We start from the raw sequence: 21,739 nt of genomic DNA, 5'->3' as shown, positions 1-21,739 counted from the left end.
GGCGCCGGCAGCGGCGCTGGGGCAGGCGGGCGCGCGCGGCTCTCACCAGCCCATGGCGACGCCGGGCCCTCTCCGCTCGGCCCTCCCCACCTGCGCATGCGCAGTCCCTAGAGAAGGAGTCGGAGGAGGAGTCGGAGGTGGTGGCGGGGCGCGGGGAAATGACGTCACCGCCCCGCTCTTAAAAGGGCAGCGCGGCCCAACGACGCTGCTCCTTCGCGGCTTGTTTTCGGGTTGAAACGCGAAAAGCGCGAATCCCAAATTCCTCTGCGTTATACCAAGGGAAGGGTCCCGGCCTGCTGCCCTTCAGCGATCAACTCGGATCCCCTAGAAGCGAGGTCCCGCATTGCATTTCAGTGCCTATCCTGAGGCCCGACGATTTATTTTTAGTTCCACTTTTCCAGTAATTGCACACTCACAGCCGTTCCTGGAAGTCAGAACAGGGTGGGCTGCACGGCAGTGCTTCCCTGGGCCCAGGCCCTGATATGAGAAGGAGGCAGCACAGATGCTGGTGTCACTTTATCATTTTCTACTTTATTACTTCAAATTAACAACCACGATAAAGCTCAAAAAAGTCCAATATTTACACAGGAAAAAAGTACAAAATCCCCCCCAAAGTTCTTCAGGTTTTTTTTTTTGTTTGTTTTTTTTAAATTACAAAGTAATAAAAAGTTTCGCTCTTTAATTAAAAAAAAAAAAAAAAAAAAAAAAAAAAAAAGAAAAAAAGGGGGAGAAAAATAAGTAAAAAAAAAAAAAAAACAGGGAGGAAAAACGAAGCGTTAAATAGAAAGGATAAAAACGAACGAACGAAAAGACTACCCCACCCCCCCGCCCTGCCCACAACCCACAGGCCCCACACTCCAGTGACAGTGTGTCTGCTACAGGCCACAGGTCGCAGTGGTCAGCGCTGTGTTTCAGAGCCCCCAAGCGCCACGGGGCAGCTCGAGTATTCCTAAATTATAGTTAAAAACAACTAAAGTGGGGGGGGGGAGGGGAAGGGAAGGGGTTGTGCATGGAGGGTGGATCTCACCGGGGCTGCCGGAGGGAAGGAGAGAGCAAGAGCCACCGCTCCGTGAGTTTCTGGGTAGCCCTCTCTTCTCCTCACACTCTCTCCGAGGAATTAAAACAAGTTTAATTACAAATTAAAAAAAATAAAATAAAATAGAAAAACACGCACAGCCAGACAAAAAGAGACCCCGCTGCAGGGATGGGAAGTGGGTTCTCATCTCCCTGTACTTCGGCTCTGGATGTCTTGGCATGGAGAGCCACTTGGAACCAAGACGCAGAGAAGCCATCAAGGAAAGGAAGCCCAAGTCAGCGATGAGGCCGTTGCCACCATTCCCCTCACAGCTTAGAATTTGTTTAATGCTTGAGAAAATAAATTCTGTTATTACAATAAAAATCGGACTTCTATCGAGTGTGGCTGGAATCTGATTCCTTCCCGGCCCACAAGTCTCCTGAAAAGGACAGAACAGAAAAGAAAATTCCCCCCCTCCCCGCCCCGTTCCCCTGCCCTCAGAGAAAAAGGAGAGCAAAGTCAAAATGTATATGGCTAGAAACCATATGATTTGAAAATAATTAAAAAAATAACAAAGCAGAAGATACCCAAAGGGGAGGGGAGAAAGAAGGAAGAAGAAACTATAACCAGGAGAGGGTACGGGCAGGCAGCAAAGGGCCCGGGTGGGCTGGGGGCAGCTGCACAGAGGTGTTACTGCACGGCTCCCGCGTCGTCGGCTCCCTGGAGGTGCTCACACTGGGGGACGCAGGCGGCCCTCTCGGAAATGGCTCGTACCAGCACGGGGCACAGCTCGACTCCTCATTGGCAAAAAGAAAATCTGTTGTTGTTTGTTGGTTGTTTTTTTTTGTTGTTTTTCTTTTTGTGTGTGTGTGTGATTTTGTCAGGTTGGGTTTTTTTTTTTAGGTTTTTGTTTGTTTTTTTGGGGTTTTTTGTTTTTTAAAAGAAAAATACAGTGAAGACACTAGAAATCAAGAAAATTTAAAAAAATAAATAAATAAATAAAAAAGAAAAAAAAGAGAGAAAGAGAAAAGGAAGTTAGGCAAAGAGGCTCTCCCCAGTCAATTCAATACCACCTGGAGCAGAACTAACCAAATCGCCTTTTTCTCCTGCTCTCCTGCCACCCCTCAGTTACCTTGTCCAGTTAGATGAGATACTCTTTAGCTGTGCAAAGTTTCACACTCCTCCCCACCATCACACTGCCAGAAAAGCATTCATCAGGAATTAACAAAATGGCTCCCCAGCGCAGCACCTTCTCTACCCTCCCTACCCTCCAGGAAAAACAGAAGCTACTTTCACACCCAAGATAATTCATCCCCAAGGCTCTGGCAGCAACCTTTGCTCTTCCTCCCAAAGCCAAAAAGCACCTCAAAGTAAGGCAAAGGGGAAATGAAATGCCCCATCCCCCACAGTTACATGAAGGATTTAACCTGATCCCTGGTGCTAGCAATCCCCTCCTTGCAGGATCCCAGGCACCAGGACTCACCTAAGCAAACACTGGTCCAGTGGCAATTGCTCCTCACTTCCCAAGGTGATCAAATGGCACACTTGTCTACAAAAGAACAGAAAGAATATGCAAGAGATGAAGAAGGGGCACGGACAGCAAAACAGAGAGGCTGAGCACTTCTCCCATGTATCACCCTTCCCAAGGTTCACTTGAAACCACTGTGGTCTGGAAGACTACCAGGTGAAGGCTTAAAAAGAGCAAAACAGATCTAAGACCATGCTAGGCACAGCTTGCAGAAAGCACACAACTGAAGAGCGAAGCTGTAACCTGGTACCACTCCCCAGCGTGCTGCAGAAGCTTCAGGCAGTGTGCCTTCACCTCAGCTCTAACACATCAGGCAAAACCTGCTGCAGGGCCCTTAGTCTCTGTGGAACGCTCAGGCAGGGGCTCACCTGTGATGCTGAAATCCGTGACACTTCTTGCCTCCCTGTGAGGTCAGATGAGGAGACGTTGGCAGGAGCTCCTCGATGTAACCTCATGCTGACCTTCCGCTCCCTGTCCACTCTTGAGATTGCTCTGGGGGACGTGTTTCCTGTTGAGGCATAGGAAAGCGAGACAACACCAGTCAGCAGTTACAGCACCCAGCTGATGAACAGGGGTGACACACATTCCGCCAGCCTTCCCATCCTGCTCACCGGACTGCTGGATTCGGGAGGTGGGGGTGGAGGCCATGGGCTCAGCGACATTGCGAAGACGGTTGCCAGTGGCTCCAGCAGGTGGGCCAGGGGGCAGTGCTCGTGTGGCTGAGCCCCGGAGCTGTCCCATCCTTTCTTCTCGCTCGTGCTCTCGCCGTTCCCGATCCATATCCTCAGGGTTTCGGGCTGCTCCCTGGGACAGAGAGAGAAATCCCACATGGCTGTCAGTTAAGAGAGACAGCAGCAACAGACAGAAAACCCAGGGTGTTTGAACGCAACAGGAAAGCAGAGCTCCATCCCATAAACAAGTTCCTCTCACCATCTTCCACTCCATCTAGAGGGCGTTCTTCCATGGAGAAGTATGGATGAAAGCACGTGGTACTACAGCTGCTACTGCAACCTATTACTCTGTCCTATCTTCTGGTATAGCTCACTCCTTCTGAGAGGAGATTTCTAACTATACAGCAAGAGGTCTATCTACTGACCCACACATTGCATCAGATATGCTGCCAGAACTGTAGCTGTATCCCCCCCAGTTAGCATCATGGAACATGCTGGTCTGCCTCTACCTGGCTCCCTTTCCCAAATTGATCACTGGGGGTAAGTACAGATGACAGGCAGTTTCTTACCTTCCTCCCATATGGCCTCCCCACGCCAAAAAACCCATCCACATCCCACCCAGCCCTTTCCCCACATACATACTCACAAATTTCAGCATGTTCCAGTCAAAGACATAGTCATAGGAGAAGCCCTGGCGGTGGAAGAGGTTGCGGAAGAGCTGTCGCAAATACGAGTAGTCAGGTTTGTCATCAAACCTCAGCGAGCGGCAGAAATTGAGGTATGTCGAGAACTCAGCTGGAGAGAGCAGAGAACAGCTACTTGTTAGACACTGTTTGTTCCCCAGCCTCACTGGAGATCTACCACAGCTTTTGAGCAGCAACGGGCTGCATCAGGACAGCACAGACACAGAGCTGGGAAAGGAGGAAAACACACTCTGAAGGTTGTAGTGCTCTAGCCACAGAGAAGATTCCATCTGTATTTTTTACAAGAGGTAATGCTCACAAATCTCTCTTCTGTCTGCTTCTTCAAGCAAGAGGCAGCAAGTCACAGTGTTTGCTGAAGGAGAGGAATGCAGGCTTGCATGATATGAATATGACTGATGCCATTTAGAAAGACTGGAAAGGATAGAATTCTGTAACAGGAGATGCACCTCAGCTCAGACCAGAGGTCCTCTTAGCCCAGTAGCTTGTGGTCAGGAGTAGACAGCTACCAAAAAGGAACACCAAGGCAAGCACGTCTGATGCCTCTATTGACACTAGCCCAGCTTTGACCTGTTTTCAGATCCAGAAGTTCCTGAGTTTGGTGTTGTTTCTAATTATTTAATAACCCTCAGTAGATCTCTCTTCCACAGCAATGTCCAACCTCTCCTTTAAGCATCCACAACATCTTCTGGGAAGGAGTTCTACGGGTCTCCTACTGCCTGCACAGAGAAGCTTATAACTTTGTTTTGAAGCTAGCAAAAGCCAGCTTCATTTGGCTGCTCCAGTTCTTGAACTGGAAAAGGAATCTGCTCCCATCCAAAATTCTGGGGGCACAGTGAGAATACAGACTTTGATCATCTCCTCTCTAACCATCTCCTTTCCAGATTCAAGTTTGCTTATTTACTGCTTGAGTAGAAGCAGCTCATTTGCTGCTCATCTTCCTTCTTGTCTTTCCTGGACCTTTTCCACACCTACTGCACCTGTTCTGAAAGAGAGGAAGGACCAGAGCTGCACAGTGCGAGTAGGGTGTGAGTTGGCCAAGGGTTTATGTATAATCTTTGTGCTTTTCCTCTTTCTAGTAATCCTTTACACCTGATCCGCTTTCCTCAGTAGCCACTGAGTGCAAATCTGCTGCTTTCACAGAACCATCCATTGTAACTGGAACAGCTCACTGCTGAGTGACACCTGTCAGATCAGAGCTTACAAGTTTCTATGTGACACGAAGTTTGAGCCTTCTACTCTCCCCTCACACACATTATTCTACGTTTGTTCTACAATGAATCGCACTTTCTACTCCACTGCCTGCTTATTTCAGGAACTCATCTTGGTTGACCCTAATTCCTATTATCCAGAATAACTCAGGATCATCTGCACATCTTCTCACCTCAATGCCCACCTCCATCCAGAACGTTTCTGAGATTCTGAAAGATTCTTCCCAGCACCCTCATGCCCTTACTAACAAAAGGCTCAGCTCTACACTAGAACATCTGTCTCCCACTTCTGAACCAGAACTGTATCATCAAAGGTCTCTTTTAATTTTCTTCACTGGCGTCAGCAGCACATCAGGCTCTGGGCCCTTCATTATTCAAGACTCCATGAAGATTCAGCAGGAGGGCAAGCCATGCATCAGACAACACAGCCATCAAAATCAGAGCACTTACAAGGGTACCCTTTGCAGAGCACCTCAATTGGCGTTGACATCTTTTTCTCGCTGATCCTCTCGTACTTTTGGCGCTTGGTGGCAGCCTTGAGGCCCTGCCAGGGCAGCGAGCCCAGGTTGAAATACATGAGCACATAGCCCAGGCTCTCCAGGTCATCACGACGACTCTGTTCTGTAGGGAAAAAGTTACATGGGGCAACGAGTGAGTGGCAACTAGAACTGCTTTGGCAATTTCACAGCTCTGGAGGTGAACACAGAATCAAAGAAACAATCCCTCTCTCTTCTTCGGTGGTTCTATAAGGACAGAAAAACCCTAGTTTTAAGGATAGAAGAAAGTCCATTAAAAATTCCTGTTCATACTGCAGAGTTGAAGTACTCCTCACAAGAAAACAATTATCTATTTAAGAAGTGGACTGGCCTATATCCTCAATTGGAGGAGCCTTAATTCACACAACAGCAGCACCGCATGCTTGCCCTTTCCTGTCACAGAGGAAGGGCACCTGCACTTCTCCACCCAGGATGATACTCAGCCCAGGGATTAGTCATGGCAAAGATGGTTATAGAAAAGCAAAGCTCACAGAAACAAGCCCAACACTACAGTGTCAAACACATATTCCACTTAACCTTCTTTACGCAGGGCAGAAACAAGGAACTGGTGACCCCTTCTTAAGATAAACAGCTGTGCTGACAGTTAAGAGAAGCTTAACAGGTAATATTGTTAGGTAATACTGTGCAAGGAAGTTTCTGGACTGGTAGTTTTTCAAGATGTGGAAGAAAAAGGCGTATTTTAACCAAAAAGGTTCCCCTCCAAATGACAATGACTGTATAACTGACACCACCAGCTCTGCTTAGGCAAGGATTGCCCTTAGCATGCCATAATAAGGATCCACTTTGTGTTTTATAAAATCACATCTAAAAGTTTTGTTTCCCAAATTTGTTCTCTGTCAGGACCAAGCCATTTTAAACCAAAAGTTTGCTCAAGATGGTTTTGACACAGAAGCTCTGCAATTCACTGTGGGCCTTCCTTCCTCCTTCCACCCTCCTAGTGCTTCTGTGGGTCAGGGGGCTTGGCAAATTAGAATTAGGGGAGGAGTGGCAGTGGAAGGAAAAAATAAGAAAAAATGGCCTTGGTTGCAAAAGAAAAGGAGGTTCCATCGCTTCAGATTTAAGAGGGAAGTGCCTTGGGTTCAAAGAACATGAAATACTGTAAAAATGCTATGGTCCAAGACAGAAGCATAGAAGAAAGAAGCCTTGCTGATCCTTGAACTACCTTACATCGAACGTGCTGAAGTAACAGCTTCTTCTGACCTCACTAACTCACTGCCTCAAGTTGTCCACTTTAGAGGGGCTAATGCTTCTTAATCTCATCAGGCTGCTGCCAAAGATAACTGCAGGACCGGTTGGGAGACACTTAGATGCTATGGAGGAAGCAGGGAAAAGAAAGCGGCCGTATTGCATTTGGGTGAAGGCTGGCATGCATACACTCTCAGACAGCTGTGATTACACACCACGCATCAAATAAATAAAGCTAAACCATATTTGATAACAACCTACACTGAATGCACATCCAGGACCTGAAAAAACAGGTGTGGAGGGCAACCTGGATCCTGCAATTTGCCAGCCTTCAACTTACCCAAACAGTAACTTTAACAGTCCATAATTATGGATTCCCTGACTGGAGCAGGAACCAGAGAAATCTACTGGACAGAAGGCTATGAAGACTGCAGTCAGTGGGGGATGCTACAAGCCCTTACTGGAGGCAAGGAGATGGATTACAGAACTAAATTGGGTGGCTCACCAGTGCACATGACGCGTGCTTCAGCACAGCAACATGACAGAGAAAAATAACTGTAAGCACAAAACCTAATTATTAAAAGGCAGTGTGATAAACGCCTTACTGTGTGGCAGCCCTGAAGTCAGTTTTCTCAGATTCATCTCATCACTGCAGTCCACTTAAACGATTTTAGTGGGATTCAAATCCGAGAGGAGCCTGAAGCACCAACATGATGGGTTGTGGCTGCCACACTGCCTGAACAGTACTTACGCAGACCTTGGAACACCGTGCATTTCTTTCAGTCATAGCCACAACTGCAAGACCCTGGATTAAACCTTGGGTGATGGAATAAGTTCACGTATTCCATTCCTTTGGTTCATTTTCACAATCATGCATCTCAAGTGTTTTTTTGGTGGGGTTTTTTTTTTTTTTGCCTGACCTCACACACCAACAGCCACAGACGACTGAGTAATAGCAGACAGCAAAAGCAGGCAATTAGTGTTAGAAAAAACCCTCACTTCTACGTACTATGGAAATTTTATTTAACACCATTACTTCCCACTTTTAGAAGCTTGGTAATCATTGATTAACCACATAACATCCCTGAGCAGAAGGCAAACATCTCACACCACAGAACGAGAAAAGAAAAACCAGTGATGTGAATGGGTGCACAAAGCAAGTCAGCTCAGAAGCGGGATTACAGTCATGACCTGCACCTAACCTGCAGTACCACATCACGTTTCCTCTCTCTGTTTCAGTTCAGCTTCTCAGCTCTCCTATAACAGACAGGGGACTGCTACTTTCATAAGACAGATCCTCACCCAAAAACCCTTTCAATACAAAGCATGAGGTCGCCATCCCACACAATGCAGCACAGTCTCTTGAATCCAACTCACTCTGCAAGCAATCTGCCCCTTCTTAGGAGTGGCACGGGGATATGGTGCCAGATTCCTCCCACTCTTGGGGAGAATCCCAGCCCGCTTCCCAGCTCTGTTCCCAAGCAGGTTCCTTGCAAGGAGCAGAGTCAGAGGTGAGTAGCAAGAAGGCGAGTTGCCTGATGAAGACATGTTTGGGCAAAAGCAGAACCAGGACTGTTTGCCTTGGATGCAAGGTTCATGACCAAACTAGTTTCCTGGCAAATGAAAGTACCTCCCAGTCCCCCAGGCCAGTGCTTTCCAATCCTATCCCAAGCAATGCAGTCCCCATGCAGGCCTCCTTAAAACACAATTCTTCACTACTACTAAAACTGCTACAAGCAGTTTTAACCAAGCAATGCTTTCCTGATTACACACTCAGACCTGACACTGCAAATTCTCAGACTACGCTTCCTCTTTCTCTCCCCACTACATGACAGCAGAAATCTGAAATGGGTGGCAGCCAGCAGGGTCAGCAAAAGAACTTCATGATGGGCACAGCCCATGATGCTGCCTATGAGATGAGTTTGGGGAAAAAGTGGCCCCCGATCCCAGCCCAGCCTGCTGTCATCCAGATAGAGCCCACCAAGACTGCCTCCTGGGCACCCCTGGGCATTTATTTCAGACCTCACGAGTTCCAGAGGGTGCAGGGGACTCTCATCCCTGGAGCATGTGAAAATTGACTGGAATGCGTGAACCAAAGCCTGCACAGTCCACTGACTCCCCGAACAGCAAGTCTCCCACTATGGAAACCCTCTCCAATCTCGCCTCCTACTTTTTCCTTGGTCACTGGAAAAAGAATGTGTTTCCTCCAGACATCGGAATGCCCAGTCCTTAGCTTGCACATTCAAATAAAGGCATTTATTCATTTGCTATTCCCGTCGCATGAATACCCCAGCACCTGGTTCCTTCCCTCTCTCAAAACTGCATTAATGGAACATTATGACAGAGAATTTAGTATCTGACAAGTGAAAAAAAAAAAATAAAAAATTAGTGACAGTTCCCATGGCAATGCTGCTAACTCACAAACATGTCTACCATTTATCCTGTGGCAATGTCTTGAGAAACAGGAAATTCAGCTGCAACTATGACACTCCATCCCCTTTCCTCCAGGCAAGCCATGCAGCCTTTATATGATTCAGGGCACCTATCTGCAGCACAGAGAAAACATACTGAAGACCTGTTGCACTGAGCAACTCACACCCAGCATTTCAGAAGCAAAGGGCATGAAGAGAACAAGTGACTGCTACACTCAGATTGATGGCCTATGCAGTTTGCCCTTGGATTAGCACTCAGACACTGTTTGTTCACCCTGATACACAAGCCAACCACCAGTAGCAAAGGGCTAAGTTAGGGGTCAGATGAATAATAAATTCCTTAAAGAAAACAAAAAAAGCCCACAACCAGACATTTAGCATCTCGTGCTTGGTTCAGACAGGGAAGGCACACATGAAAAATAAAAATAAAAAAAAAAAAACTGACAGACATAGCAGTAAGAATTATTTTGTGCATGTCTCCTTGTGGCAGTTACCATGGCTGTGGAAATCTTGACCAAGAATTCAATGGAGAGTCAGTTATATATAAGCAGGTCAAGCCAAGATACAAGACCAACTTGGAGAGCATTGCAAGAACTATTTTTGCTATGTGAAAGAGGTCAGGAGATCATAGCCCACTCTCAACACACAACACTCCTCATTTTGATATAAATAAAACATTTTCAGTATACAGCCACACCACACAGTAGTAAGGAAGGAAGACAGTGGGAAATTGCTCTATTTTCTGCAGGTGAAGCCTTGTAGATGTTTTCTCAAGAATCCAGAGTCAAGAAGGGAGAACTGAAAGCTTTCCCTAGGAATATTAAGATACAAAATCTTGCAGAATTTAGGCAGCACTTCTCTGCTGTGATTTTCAAATTCCCAGCTTACACATTTCAGAAGGTCTCCCAGAACCAACCGAGCCAAGAGAGAGCTGTGTTGGGCAGGCAAGGTGGTTTCAATGTTTCTGCCAATCGGGTTTGTCAACCAGTAGCAGAACAAAATCAGCCTGTGTAGAAGGAACCCCGTTGTAACAATGAAACTCTCACACTGGGGACAAAGAAGTTACACAAAGAAGTAGATATCCAGCCAGGGAAGGGAAGAGAAAACTGCAGGAGGATTTCATCTCTGCTCCCCACATCAACCAGGTGTTGTGCACTGAGGCTCACTCTCAGGACAAATTTGGGTGACTTCAAGAGGTTTAAGTGCCCTGGCTGTTAACCTGTGTGGGGTATCTGCAAAGCCTGTAACAACGTCCAACACCAGAGTAAGACCTGGCTGAACTCTCAGCACTATATTAGCCTTAGGCACCAAGCACAGAGCCCTGCTTCCCTACAGCTGCCTCATGTTTACTCTCAGAGGTGAGTGGGACACTGCGGTTTGAAAACCCACAGATTTTGAAGGCCTACAGAAGCAATCCTCACTGTTACAAAACCTACATGTTTGGGCAGTAGGAAGCCTCCCCTTATTCCAGCTCGTTGTGCATTTCCAGCACGCTCCTGTCCCCATTCCCAGTGGTGGCCTGTTATGTTCCAGCTCTGACAGCCACAAAATCAGCACTGATACAGACAGGAGTCAGTAAGATGCTTGAGCTGCATGTATCCCTACAGACTTAATGCCTCTGAATGCCTTTTACATATCTACAAGCCTGCAAAAATTGTGCAAGGCAGAGTTAGTGATAGTGAAATCAAGGAGGTCACAGCCTCACCACTGAAGTAGGGTTCTGCTGCACCTGCTGCATAACACAGTCCAGTAGACCATTTCTGCTTGTAGGAGTTCAGATGGCCACATAAGACAGAAGAGTTGACAAAGACAGGCCAATAAAGTTACTTGCCTATGATCTGCATACATGCCAGTAGAAAAGCCAGGCACAGAACCCAGTAGCCAGCCAGCACCTGCTTACTGGGCCACGCTGGCTTTTGTGACAACTCAAACCCCAGATGTGGCATTGCAACTTCAGAAGGCACGCCACCCCCCTGCACAAGGTACATGCTATGTCCCATGGAAAGCCCCACCAAGGGGCAGCAGCAGGCTCACCGATTCCCAGGTGGGTGTTGATAGAAGCGTAACGAGCTGTGCCAGTCAGATTCTTGTTTTCCCGGTAAGGTATGTGCTGGTGGGTCCGGGCATCCCGGTACTTCTTGGCCAAACCAAAATCAATGATGTATACTAGGTTGCCTTTTTTACCAAGCCCCATAAGGAAGTTGTCTGGCTTCACATCCCGGTGGATGAAGTTCTTGGAATGAATGTACTCAATACGGCTAATCTGAAGGAGAACAAGAAGAGAAAAAGAATTCATATTAAACAAAGTGATAGAAATGAAATGAAAGCTCATTGTAGCTATAATGTATTAAAAAGATACCCTACCCTGTCAAAGAAGGAAAAGGTACCCCTTGCAGAGAATACCAGAGATTGCAGTCAAAGAAAAAAACGAACCCTCCCCATGCACTGGAGGTAGCAGTATCTGGAAATGGATCTAAACCCCCACAGACCAGCAGTCCTCAGTTTGGAAAGGTCACCATCAGCACCACGAGGAGGTATGGGAATTAACTTTCCATGGATTAAAACTTTGAGCTTCAGGACTGACACCAGTCAACTTCCAAACCTAGCCATGCTGGGAAAGGAGAGGGTCCAGAAGGGTCCTAAGCCCAGGGCACGTGCTGTTTACTCAAGATGGATAGCAGTGTCAGTCATTTACCATGTAGGTAAAAGTATCTGTGCATGTAATACGTGCACAGATGTGAGGGTGAGCAAAAGAGGATGGAAGGAGGGACAGAGATCAGAAACACCCAGCAGCACCTAGGATCCAGGCCTTCATCAAGAAAGTAAAACCTGGCAGCCACTTGCTGCTAAATGAAAAAGCCTGGGATGTAGCATTTCTTGAGCAGAGGGGAAGGGGGGGAGGTATGGAAAAGGAGAGTAGGCACAAATGCTTCAGAGGAAACTCACCATCTGGTCTGCCAGGAGCAGAACTGTCTTGAGACTAAATTTGCGGGAACAGAAGTTGAAGAGATCTTCCAGGCTCGGCCCCAAGAGCTCCATCACCATCACGTTATAGTCCCCCTCTGCTCCACACCACTTAATGGAGGGGATACCCACTGGGGAAAAGAAAAAAAAAAAGATTAAGCCACAGAACAGAGGAAAACTGCTGCATCCCCTGCTGGGAAGGTTCTATGTAATACCAAAATCATTTTCTTTCTAAGGCCCTCCAGAATAACTCCCTCTTTCAACCACTCCCCCGGTCCCATCTTTTCCCTCCCTATCTCACCTCCTCCTTGCATCATCTTGTAGAATTTGCTTTCAATGTGGAGCTGGGGATGCTTGGTTTTGACACATTCCAGTTTGATAGCCACCTCTTCACCAGTCGCAATGTTGGCTCCTGCACAGAGATGAGAGTAAAAGGAAGATTGTGCAGGCTTCCACTGAAGCTAAACACTTTTAACAAGGCCCATGCAGATGCCAAAATTTCAGGGTAAATCTGAAGGTTTATTCTCTGCAGAACAAATGAGATTATTCAGCCACTTCATACCAAGTTTCCAGCACTGCCATTTGCAAAGACAGGCACAGAGGAAGGCACATGACCAGTAAGCCAGCTCTGATCCTACAGACAGACCAGGACAACAAGCGCCAGGCTTTGGGAGAACAATCTGCATCAGCACGAACTATCCTGAGCAGAAGTTTTAGCTGACCATATTCTTAGCCTCCAGAACACGAGCCAGCCATCCAGGCAGTGAGATGGAGTACATCTTCCTCGGTAAAATTTCTGGTTACCTCAGGTTCTAGAAGCCACACACTTCAACAGGGCCAATTAGCTCAGGAGGAGACATTGCTGACATTCCTAGCTACCTCTGGGCTCTCAATACAGTTCACAAATCTCCAGCTTCTCTCTCTCCTGAGGATTTTAATAATGTATTTAATCTTTTGCCAATACAGAAACATTTGCTACATCCAAAATTAGAAGCATGAAGAAGTAAACTGAATCCAGTAGTGAATTAAGCTACTCAGATGCCTTTTGTTGAAGGTATTGCTAGCAAGCTTGCAATGAATACAAAAGCACCTCCCCACACACTTTCCCTCAAAGAGAAGCAAGCTGCCAGCCACGAAAGCCAGCACTCTGGTCCCAAAGGGCACTGCCAAAGGAGGAACAGGCTGATCCTTCTCTCCTATTAGCAGAGAGGATTCCAGATGTTTCACATCATCCTAAAATGGAAACAACAAAGATCTGTACACAGGTCACGGGAATGACACTTAAAACTTGCTTCTCTCTCCCCCCTTCCCGTGCCTGCCTGGAATACAGACAAGTTCTTCCATGCATCAGGAACTGTTACAAGTTGTACTCAAGCACAAATCAGAGAGCAGCTCAGATTCGGAGCAGCTTCTCAGCGCTGCTCCAGAATATGCATGGGGAACACCACAAGGGGAAAACAACGTTTTGTAGAAAACCTATGGCACATTTTGGTAGGTCTGGTGGAGTCATGCTCCCCAGTCCCCGCATTAAGGGTCAAAGTCTTAACAAAAAGTCCACCAAGACAGCTGTTCTATCAAAAAAGGAAAAGTTCATGCATCTAGATTTCTTCTCCCACTGGATACTAAGGTGATCCACCTCCTGCTAAAGGGCTCAGGCACTGCTTGTACATAGAGCTAGCCAAGAGCTCCCTGCTAGCAACAAGACGTCATCTAGATATTACAGCATCAGGTCAAGATAGGCAAGCTGCAAGGAATTTGAAAGAGAGGAACAAAAACCATCAGGGCCTGGAGGGATTGATTTACTAAGGAAGATTAAAAGAGCTAAATATGTAATGTAGACAAGAGATACAACTAAGAAGGGTGGGGAGGAAGAATGGGACATGACAACAGTCTGCAAATATTTGAAGGCTGTAAACACTAAGGAGGGAGAGGAATTATTTAGGGTGCTTTGAGGGAGGGGAAAGAAGAGGAGCAACGGGATGAATTTAATAAGGGCTTTTACTCCAGAGTCAGGCAAACATAAGTGGGGAAAAGGCAGCCCGATTGCTAGAGCTAAATGTGATTGTTTGAAAAAAGGCTGATACTTCCCACTTAAAAGCCTGCTGGTCTGCAAAACAAGCCTGTGCATTCTCTTCACACCACACGGAACCCTTCTTACAAAGATCAGGAGTGGAAGGGGTTAGAGAAAGAACAGCAGAAGGCACTCAGACCACAGTACTAATGTGGTCACAGACTGGTTATCTACCTTTTAAATTCGTGTTCAATCATGAGACCTCACTCAGTGTGGAAACACCCAGGATACCCAGATAGACAAGAGCATTTCCTTCCTTTCTCTTTCCCTTGCCTTTGTAAAGATTTTCCTCCAAATCCTCAGCAGCAGCTCCCTCATCCCTCCCCTGGGGGATTTTTCCTTCTCCTTGTCCATCTGCTGACACACGAGCAACAATGACTCTTGTTGACTTCTGGAAGCATTAGCATTTTCAATGAACCTTACTCCCCAAAGCTGAACAGTGGCAAGTCTCACCTCCTTACTGCCCTGCGTACTTAGGAAGATGACGATGCATCCATTTACAAGGCTGCTTGCAGGTGGGGGGAGTTATCTATAAGCATATAAGCAGAGAAATGGAAGGGGTGCAGGTGGGTATGTGGGAGGGGGTGTTAAACGTCACGAAAGCTTCAATTCTGCAAAATACAAGTACACCATTCAGCATGGCCTCCAGACCCACACACTCCGTGGCCCAAATGCTTGTGTCAGTCTCTTACAGGAAGCAGAAACTATGGCCTAGGATGGTAAAACGAGGATGAATCAGACCTAAAACAGGGCGGGTCTTTGCTGAGGACGCATGTAGCTCACATTTGCAGATCAGCCCCCCCACCTCAAGTATCTTCAGGTTGCTCCCTCGGCCGTTTTTTTGTTTAGAGAACTAGCAGACAGCAAGAATCCAAAGCCAGGGGTCTCTCTCATGCTTTGTTCAATGCTTTAAACCACCATCTTTCAAAAGATACCAACAACAAAATTAACAGCTCCCTGCTCCTTCTCCACACTGACAAACCCCAGACAAACACAGCAGAACTTGCCTAGCTTCAACCAGTTGAGAGACGCATGTAGGATCAGGGATAATTCCTAACATCCACCCCCAGTCTCGCTCCGCTGTGGGGGCTGCACAAACACTACTCATTCATCACGAGCTGTTTGAAACGGGGCCCTGGGGACAGAGCATGTCACCTGCTGAGCAGGATTTTAAGAGCAGAAGCCTCGCTGCATGTCTGATACAGCAAACCTTCCGCACTGAGCAGGACAACGGGTTCTCCCCACCACCAGCTTAGCAGCTTTCTTAGAAGAAAGGAGGGCTGTGAGCAGATGGGAGAAGTCAGAGGGCGAGAGAGAGTTAACAGTCCAGGAAACAAAGGAAATCGCTCCCCTCCCATTGAGGAGGAGCTTGCAACCAGGAACTGTCCAAAGCCCTGTCCCGGCATGCTTTGTCTGCAGAACAGACCCCCCCCCCCCGGGCCCCCGGCGCCCTACTCATCCCAAGGGCTCTTCTGGTGCACCCTAGTCATCTGCATCACAGGCAGCACCGTGGCCAGGCTCCTTCAGCAACACCCTGACAAAGCAGCAGCCTCCCATCAACCCCAATGTTCCTGTAGCTCCTCTAGGTTTTGCTCTCCTGGGGTTTCACTCTCCTTCTCAGAGGTGAGCAGACTCAGGCCTGCTGCCATCTCGATCCCAGTGCCCATCCACCCAGCACAGGGGAACTCTGCTCAGCATATATAACCCTCAAGGTAGAGCACAAAAGCAAGAGATCTGCCATTATCTGCATGATCTGAGCCTCAGATTATGATTAACAGGAGACCTCCCTTTGTGTGTGCCCATGTGGAAATTCGCATTTCCTTCTGGCAGGAAACCCAAAAACAAATCCCAAGGAGTAGAGCACACAGTACCCACAGATCACAGAAGCACCAATGTCTTGAAAAACCTGGGAATAAAGCATCCAGCCCAAACCAGCCTTCAGATACAGACAAAACTCATTTGTCTCTGCTCCTCCTTCACTCCATCATGAAGGAAACCTAGAGGTGGATCCGGTGCAGGAGAGAAATTCAAGTGAATAAGTCTCTGTCTGCAACCCAGGCCTTGAGAGGACAGTGTGAACCCAATCAGCAGCACAGACTGTGAGCCTATCCCTCCAGGCTGGGGTGTCACCCTGGCTCCAACAAGTCTCACTATCACTGCTTCAAAACAGGCTGGCCTGCACCTCAGTGCACATCACAAGGGCTTTGATACTACATTCGAGTAAACCAAGCCACTTGAGGCTCCTCACACTGGGCACTGGAGCTTCCCTTGATGCTCGTGTGGCTTAGTTTTGGGCAAGGAGGGGACAATCTCTTCACTTGAGCTGCTGCTTTTCCATGCCCACTTTGTACAGGTACAGCAACTTGCTACATGATGCAGAAATGCGGAATCAGGCCTTCCCACTCAGTGCCTCCCTGCTTTCTCCACACATATCCCAGATGTTCTGCAAGATCACGGCACTTTCCAGTGCTTTGGAAGGGTCTGGAAGGCTCCGAGCTCAAGCATAGGTGGAAATGTTGTATCCAGGCTAACAAATTGTCACCCTTTTATCCCTAGCACCTGGGTGTTGCATGCACTGTCACCTGAGACACTAATGGGCCACAGAGGAGTGACAAGCAGGAAGGGCTGCAGTGATGGCATCGCAGGGTGGAATTGGGATCCCCAATCCATTATTTATCACCTTTGTTTGTGCTCTGGATGAAGGTGGCAACAAAGCCTGTTACCGGTGATTCCCAAAGGGTACTTATTCAAGGGGAGCTGCCAACACCAATCAAGAGAGAATAATAGAGTGAGGGAGAGCCGGAGATAAAAGCCAGAGGTCGAAAACAGGTGATTTACAAAATGAGGCAAAGTAATCTGAACTAGAGGTATTCAACGAAGGCAGCTAGGGGAGGGGCAAAGAGATGTTGCAGAACCTGGAAAAGACTTTGCACAATACAGCTGACAGCACGTTCAGGCCAATTCTGCAACATGATACAGTGTTGGTGATGGGGGAAGCCAAGGAGACCCAAAGCAGCTTATGCAGAGGCATCGTGTTACAGACCGCTCAAGGGTAGCCCTTCTCTGCCCAGCACTGGAAATGCCACACCTAAAATGCTGTGTAGGCTCCAAGCTGCTCAGCAGATGGATAAACTGGGAAAAATTGGAAGAACAGCAACAGTGAAGAGCAGTGGATGTAGCAGGAAGCAAAATACGACTCAACTGAGCAAACAAACAGTCAAGGAGCATATGATAACCATCTGCAAGTACCAAAAGGGTGCAAACACCAAGAAAGGAACTGCAGGCCCATTTCGATGGCCCAGAGGAGCACAGCTTCAAAGGTAATGGTGCAAAGTGGACAACAGGTGAAGAAACTTCAAGGATGGTTCTATCAGGCTACTGGATTGTCCTGCCCCTCCAGCCCCACAGAGTTTGTGCCAGCAACACCAGTGGGCAAAGCATCAGGGAATAAATGCATATACACCTCAGTGAGCTGGCTTGGAGGTGCTTCTCCCCAAGTGCTGCGATAATAAAAACTCAAGAGTTCCACAGACTTTGTCCATCAATCCCATGCACCTCCCAGCTGAGGCTGCCCCAGATGATAACTCTAAGTTCTACCCCACCCACAATCTACTAGATCTGGGCCCCAGAACTTTAGCCATGCCAGCCTCCTCCCCGACCTGTTTTACACCTCCCTGTGTCAGGCCTCTCTCTTTCAGGTGCTGGACCATCTCTCCCACTATCAGCCTTCCATCGCTCCATTCCTTTTGCCCTGGAGGAAAGTCCATCTTCTCCCTTTCCACCTCCCACTCTGACACGTGGGTTTATATCCACACACACCCAAGCTCAGTAAAAGTCAACAAGAGAGCTGGAGCAAGGTGTGTAACAAATACACTCTCAATACTCCAGATCTAGATCAGTTTGATCAAATGTCACCGTGTCTCCAATACCTGGGAGACAAACTGGAGCTCATCCCACCCTCTGTGCCATCAAAGGATGGCCAACAACTGGCAGTATTTCTTGAAGCTTTTCCTCCCCCCCCCCCCACCTCCACCATCTCCAATCTTACATGGTGCTAAAAATATCAACAGACAAATATATATTTCTCAAACCAAAAATAATGACGCAACTGAGAAAAACAACCACGCAGGTGGAAGGACACAGACTGACACTCACCTAGGTAAATGTCTCCAAACGAACCACTGCCAATCTTTCTGCCCAGCCGGTATTTGTTCCCTACTCGAAGCTCCATGGTTTAGTTGTGCTGAGAAAAGAAACACACAAAAAAAAAAAACACAAAGTCAGAGCAGAAACTGGAACTGAATCAGGGCCCCATGGAAGACTGCAAAACAAACCCATCATTTACACCCAGCACTCACTCCAGAAGCTGGACACAGCTCCTAAATCTCAAAATATTTCACTTTGTATGCAGCTGCTGTGCAGAAATTCAGGTGTCCATGAACAGCATGAGTTAGAAACACTGCAGGAACATGACCCACTCAAGAACATCATCTGTGTTCCCATCATGAAAATGCAGAAAGGTTGAACCTCTTTCCCAACATCTTCTTCCCAGAGTCAGGGAAGGAAATCTCTCCTAACAATGTGCCAGCAGGTGACTGCTTCACACTGTAAGGAGCCTAAAATAAGCAGCACCAAGACACTCCTAGACCCGTGGGACAACAGGAGGGACAGGCACACGGCTTTTGAGAAAGAATTCTCTCTGGCCCAGCACTACACCAGCACCGTAGCAGCAACAAAGTGCTGGAACCAAGGGCTGTGAGACAGACTTACAGACCGCCAGGAGCTAGCGACTCCACCACCCCTAGGCGGAGGCTGGGGCAGCAGGAGACACCACACAGGAGTGAGCTCTGAGAGGCAGGTTGGGAGGAGGACGGCCATTTGCTTATCTCCACGCACCTCTGCTGATGTGATCAACAGCCTCCACGCCTGTGCTACCCACCCAGGTGTGCTAGCTGCTTGTTTGCAGCCTTCCCCCAGCCTTTTGCCCCAGGTGATCAGTTCACCCTTTGACCTGCTACACTCGATTAACATAGACAGGCTCAGCCTACTCATCCCACAGAGAAAATCCAGAAGGTAGGAGGCTCTCAACTACATGGTTTGTTTCCCATCCCACCCCAACCAACCCTTCTGAAGCACACAGCCCCATTCTAGCAGGTCCCTTTTCCCTCCCCACTTCCACGGACACCGACTTGTTCTAGGAACCAAGCCAACGAGCACGGCTCCTCTTAGAGGCGTTTGCCACACTCCTGATTTATGCAATGCCACAGCATTAGCGTACAGAACACAGACACAGAGTCTGCTAGGGACAGGAAAGGTGAGGAATGATTCATGTTTTCCCAAGTAGGTGAGAGGAACTTTCCCTTGCTGCAGCTAGATGGGAAGGAGGCATCACCGAAGGAAAAAAACAAAAGTGGGAAGAAGAAATGGCTTTGAGATGCATACACAAAATAATCCTAGCTACAGGATTCTGGGCAGACCATAAACCCCGAGCTGCCCCAGGAGGTGGGATTACAGGAAGAGGAAAAGATGAGCTACAGGGATGTCAGGGAAAATAATCCCATCAAGGCATTCAGGGGACATTGCGAATCCTGAAACCAGGCACAAAGCACACTGAGGTGGAGTTCCCTCAACTCTATTTACTCATGCATGTGTGTTTCTGTGCATCTGAGGAGCACAAAACCCCATGGCTATTTCTGACTTTCTTATTACGAGGAAGGCAGGCAGTGCCTTGGGAGCCACACTGGGAGGCCTGGGCACAGTGAGCAGACATGGTTTCCAACTGTTGCCTGCTGTTCTGCATCACCACGTTAACATACATCCGACTTGCTTGCCCTCCTACGCCAGCCAAGGATCAAAGTCCACGTTCCCAGGAACCCAAACATCACAACAGCTCCCCAGCCAGCCACAGTTCCCAGCAGGGTCCCACCATACCACGGTCCCACCCTTCCTGGACAGCCAGGAGCCAGGTTAAGGAGGGTACCCCACACAGCCAGGCTGCGGCCCTTCTGGCTGATTGAGCAACAGGCTCCAAAGGGGAATCTAAAAAATGCTCCGGGGTGAGGGGGTGGGAGCAGGGAGTGGGATAATGGAGTGAAAAATCACGGCCGCACAGCTGTCACTCCTCCTTATCTCCCCCCCCCCCCAACACAACACAAGTGTGCTTAGGGAACAGAGCGGGGGGATGATGGCTGGAGGGTGGCCATGGGGATCTGTGGTATGGGGGCACAACACCCCCAGCAGCAACTGCTCCAGGAGTCCCAACATCCGCCACATTTGCTGACTGCCTCCCACTCCACGCGCATACCCCCCATCTACAGTTCCTGCCCTTATCTCATCTTCGGGGCTACTATTACAGAATGAAGATCTCGCATATACAATTTATATTGTGATATTTAAAAAATTACATCACTCCATGTATTATTTATAGATGCTTACAATTAAAAGGCCGTGTGATGTTCCCCCCCCCCCCTCCCATCCCAGCAGACCTGACCCCTCCAGCCAAAGCAGTGCTCCCAGGGCCATAGGTCCCTTAACCCACTGCGTTTTCCACACAGGATTAACACACCACCACCTCAGAGCAAAGCGTGTGCTCACCTTAACATCCACCTCACACCTACAACATACTACAAATACTACACGTCGCTCCCCGCACACAGACACACACACACCATTTTGCACCAGGGCCCTTTTATATAAGATAAAATACCCACGTACATACACAAAGGCCATTACATAAAAGCAGGATAGAGCCGGTCTTGGGGCTGAGTGTCCGACGCCAGCCATTTCGCAGGGCAGAGCGTCACCTCGGCCCCACACCTGGGCAGTAAGGACGGTGGGGGGGCACGAAAACCATACAGCACCGAATTTGGAGGCCACATAATGGAGGCTGCGAGGGGAAGTGGGAATGTGGGGGGTGCCGTGCCTGTAAGGGCTGTGCAGGGCTTTTATTTCCTTGTCTGTGTGTGTGTGTGTATGTGTAGGAGATAAAGGAAGGGGTTGGCAAAACACAGTCATCTGAAACAGGCTTTTTTTAATAATCACAATTAAAAAGGGAAAAGGAAAAAAAAAAAAAAGATCGGGAAAAAGGGGTAAAAAATATGGCATTTTGATGGAAACGGGAGACAGCGAGCAGCCCCCTCCCTAAGCCCCTTTCGCATTTACAAAGAGGAGGTCTGGCAGATGGGAAGGGAAAAAAAGAGGAAAAAAAAAAAAAAAAGAAAATAATAAGAGGCGAAGCGCTGAAGACCACCTTTTCGTTAGAAATAGCCACAAACAGGAAAAACAAGGTGGGGGGGGGAAGGAATAAAATAAATAAATCTCTCCTGACACCCCCACCCCCTACAGGCACAACACGGCCCTACCCGGGCTGTATTTTCCGGGTAGATCACACAAAGCGACCACCCC

General features: G+C 48.0%; 1 protein-coding gene across 1 annotated transcript in view; it reads right to left on the bottom strand.

Annotated features, from left to right (window-relative positions):
• Window positions 1-981: 981 nt before the first annotated feature.
• Window positions 982-21,739, bottom strand: part of CSNK1E (casein kinase 1 epsilon) — a 21,212-nt gene continuing 454 nt past the window's right edge. Inside the window, exons 2-11 of the mRNA XM_042838067.1 lie at window positions 18,491-18,578; window positions 12,566-12,676; window positions 12,247-12,395; window positions 11,335-11,563; window positions 5,577-5,747; window positions 3,861-4,009; window positions 3,155-3,347; window positions 2,912-3,051; window positions 2,499-2,564; window positions 982-1,812 (exon numbers count right to left, since the gene is read on the bottom strand). Coding sequence (XP_042694001.1) covers window positions 2,532-2,564; window positions 2,912-3,051; window positions 3,155-3,347; window positions 3,861-4,009; window positions 5,577-5,747; window positions 11,335-11,563; window positions 12,247-12,395; window positions 12,566-12,676; window positions 18,491-18,566 — 1,251 coding nt within the window. The 5' untranslated portion in view covers window positions 18,567-18,578 and the 3' untranslated portion in view covers window positions 982-1,812; window positions 2,499-2,531. The remainder of the gene's footprint in view (window positions 1,813-2,498; window positions 2,565-2,911; window positions 3,052-3,154; window positions 3,348-3,860; window positions 4,010-5,576; window positions 5,748-11,334; window positions 11,564-12,246; window positions 12,396-12,565; window positions 12,677-18,490; window positions 18,579-21,739) is intronic.

The sequence above is a fragment of the Centrocercus urophasianus genome, unplaced genomic scaffold, assembly GCF_019232065.1.
Source record: "Centrocercus urophasianus isolate 14NV4802_14NV808 unplaced genomic scaffold, USGS_Curo_1.0 seq_73, whole genome shotgun sequence".
In the NCBI taxonomy this organism is placed as follows: domain Eukaryota; kingdom Metazoa; phylum Chordata; class Aves; order Galliformes; family Phasianidae; genus Centrocercus; species Centrocercus urophasianus.
Note: the sequence above shows the minus strand (reverse complement) of the source record. Positions and strands in the feature narration are given on the sequence as shown.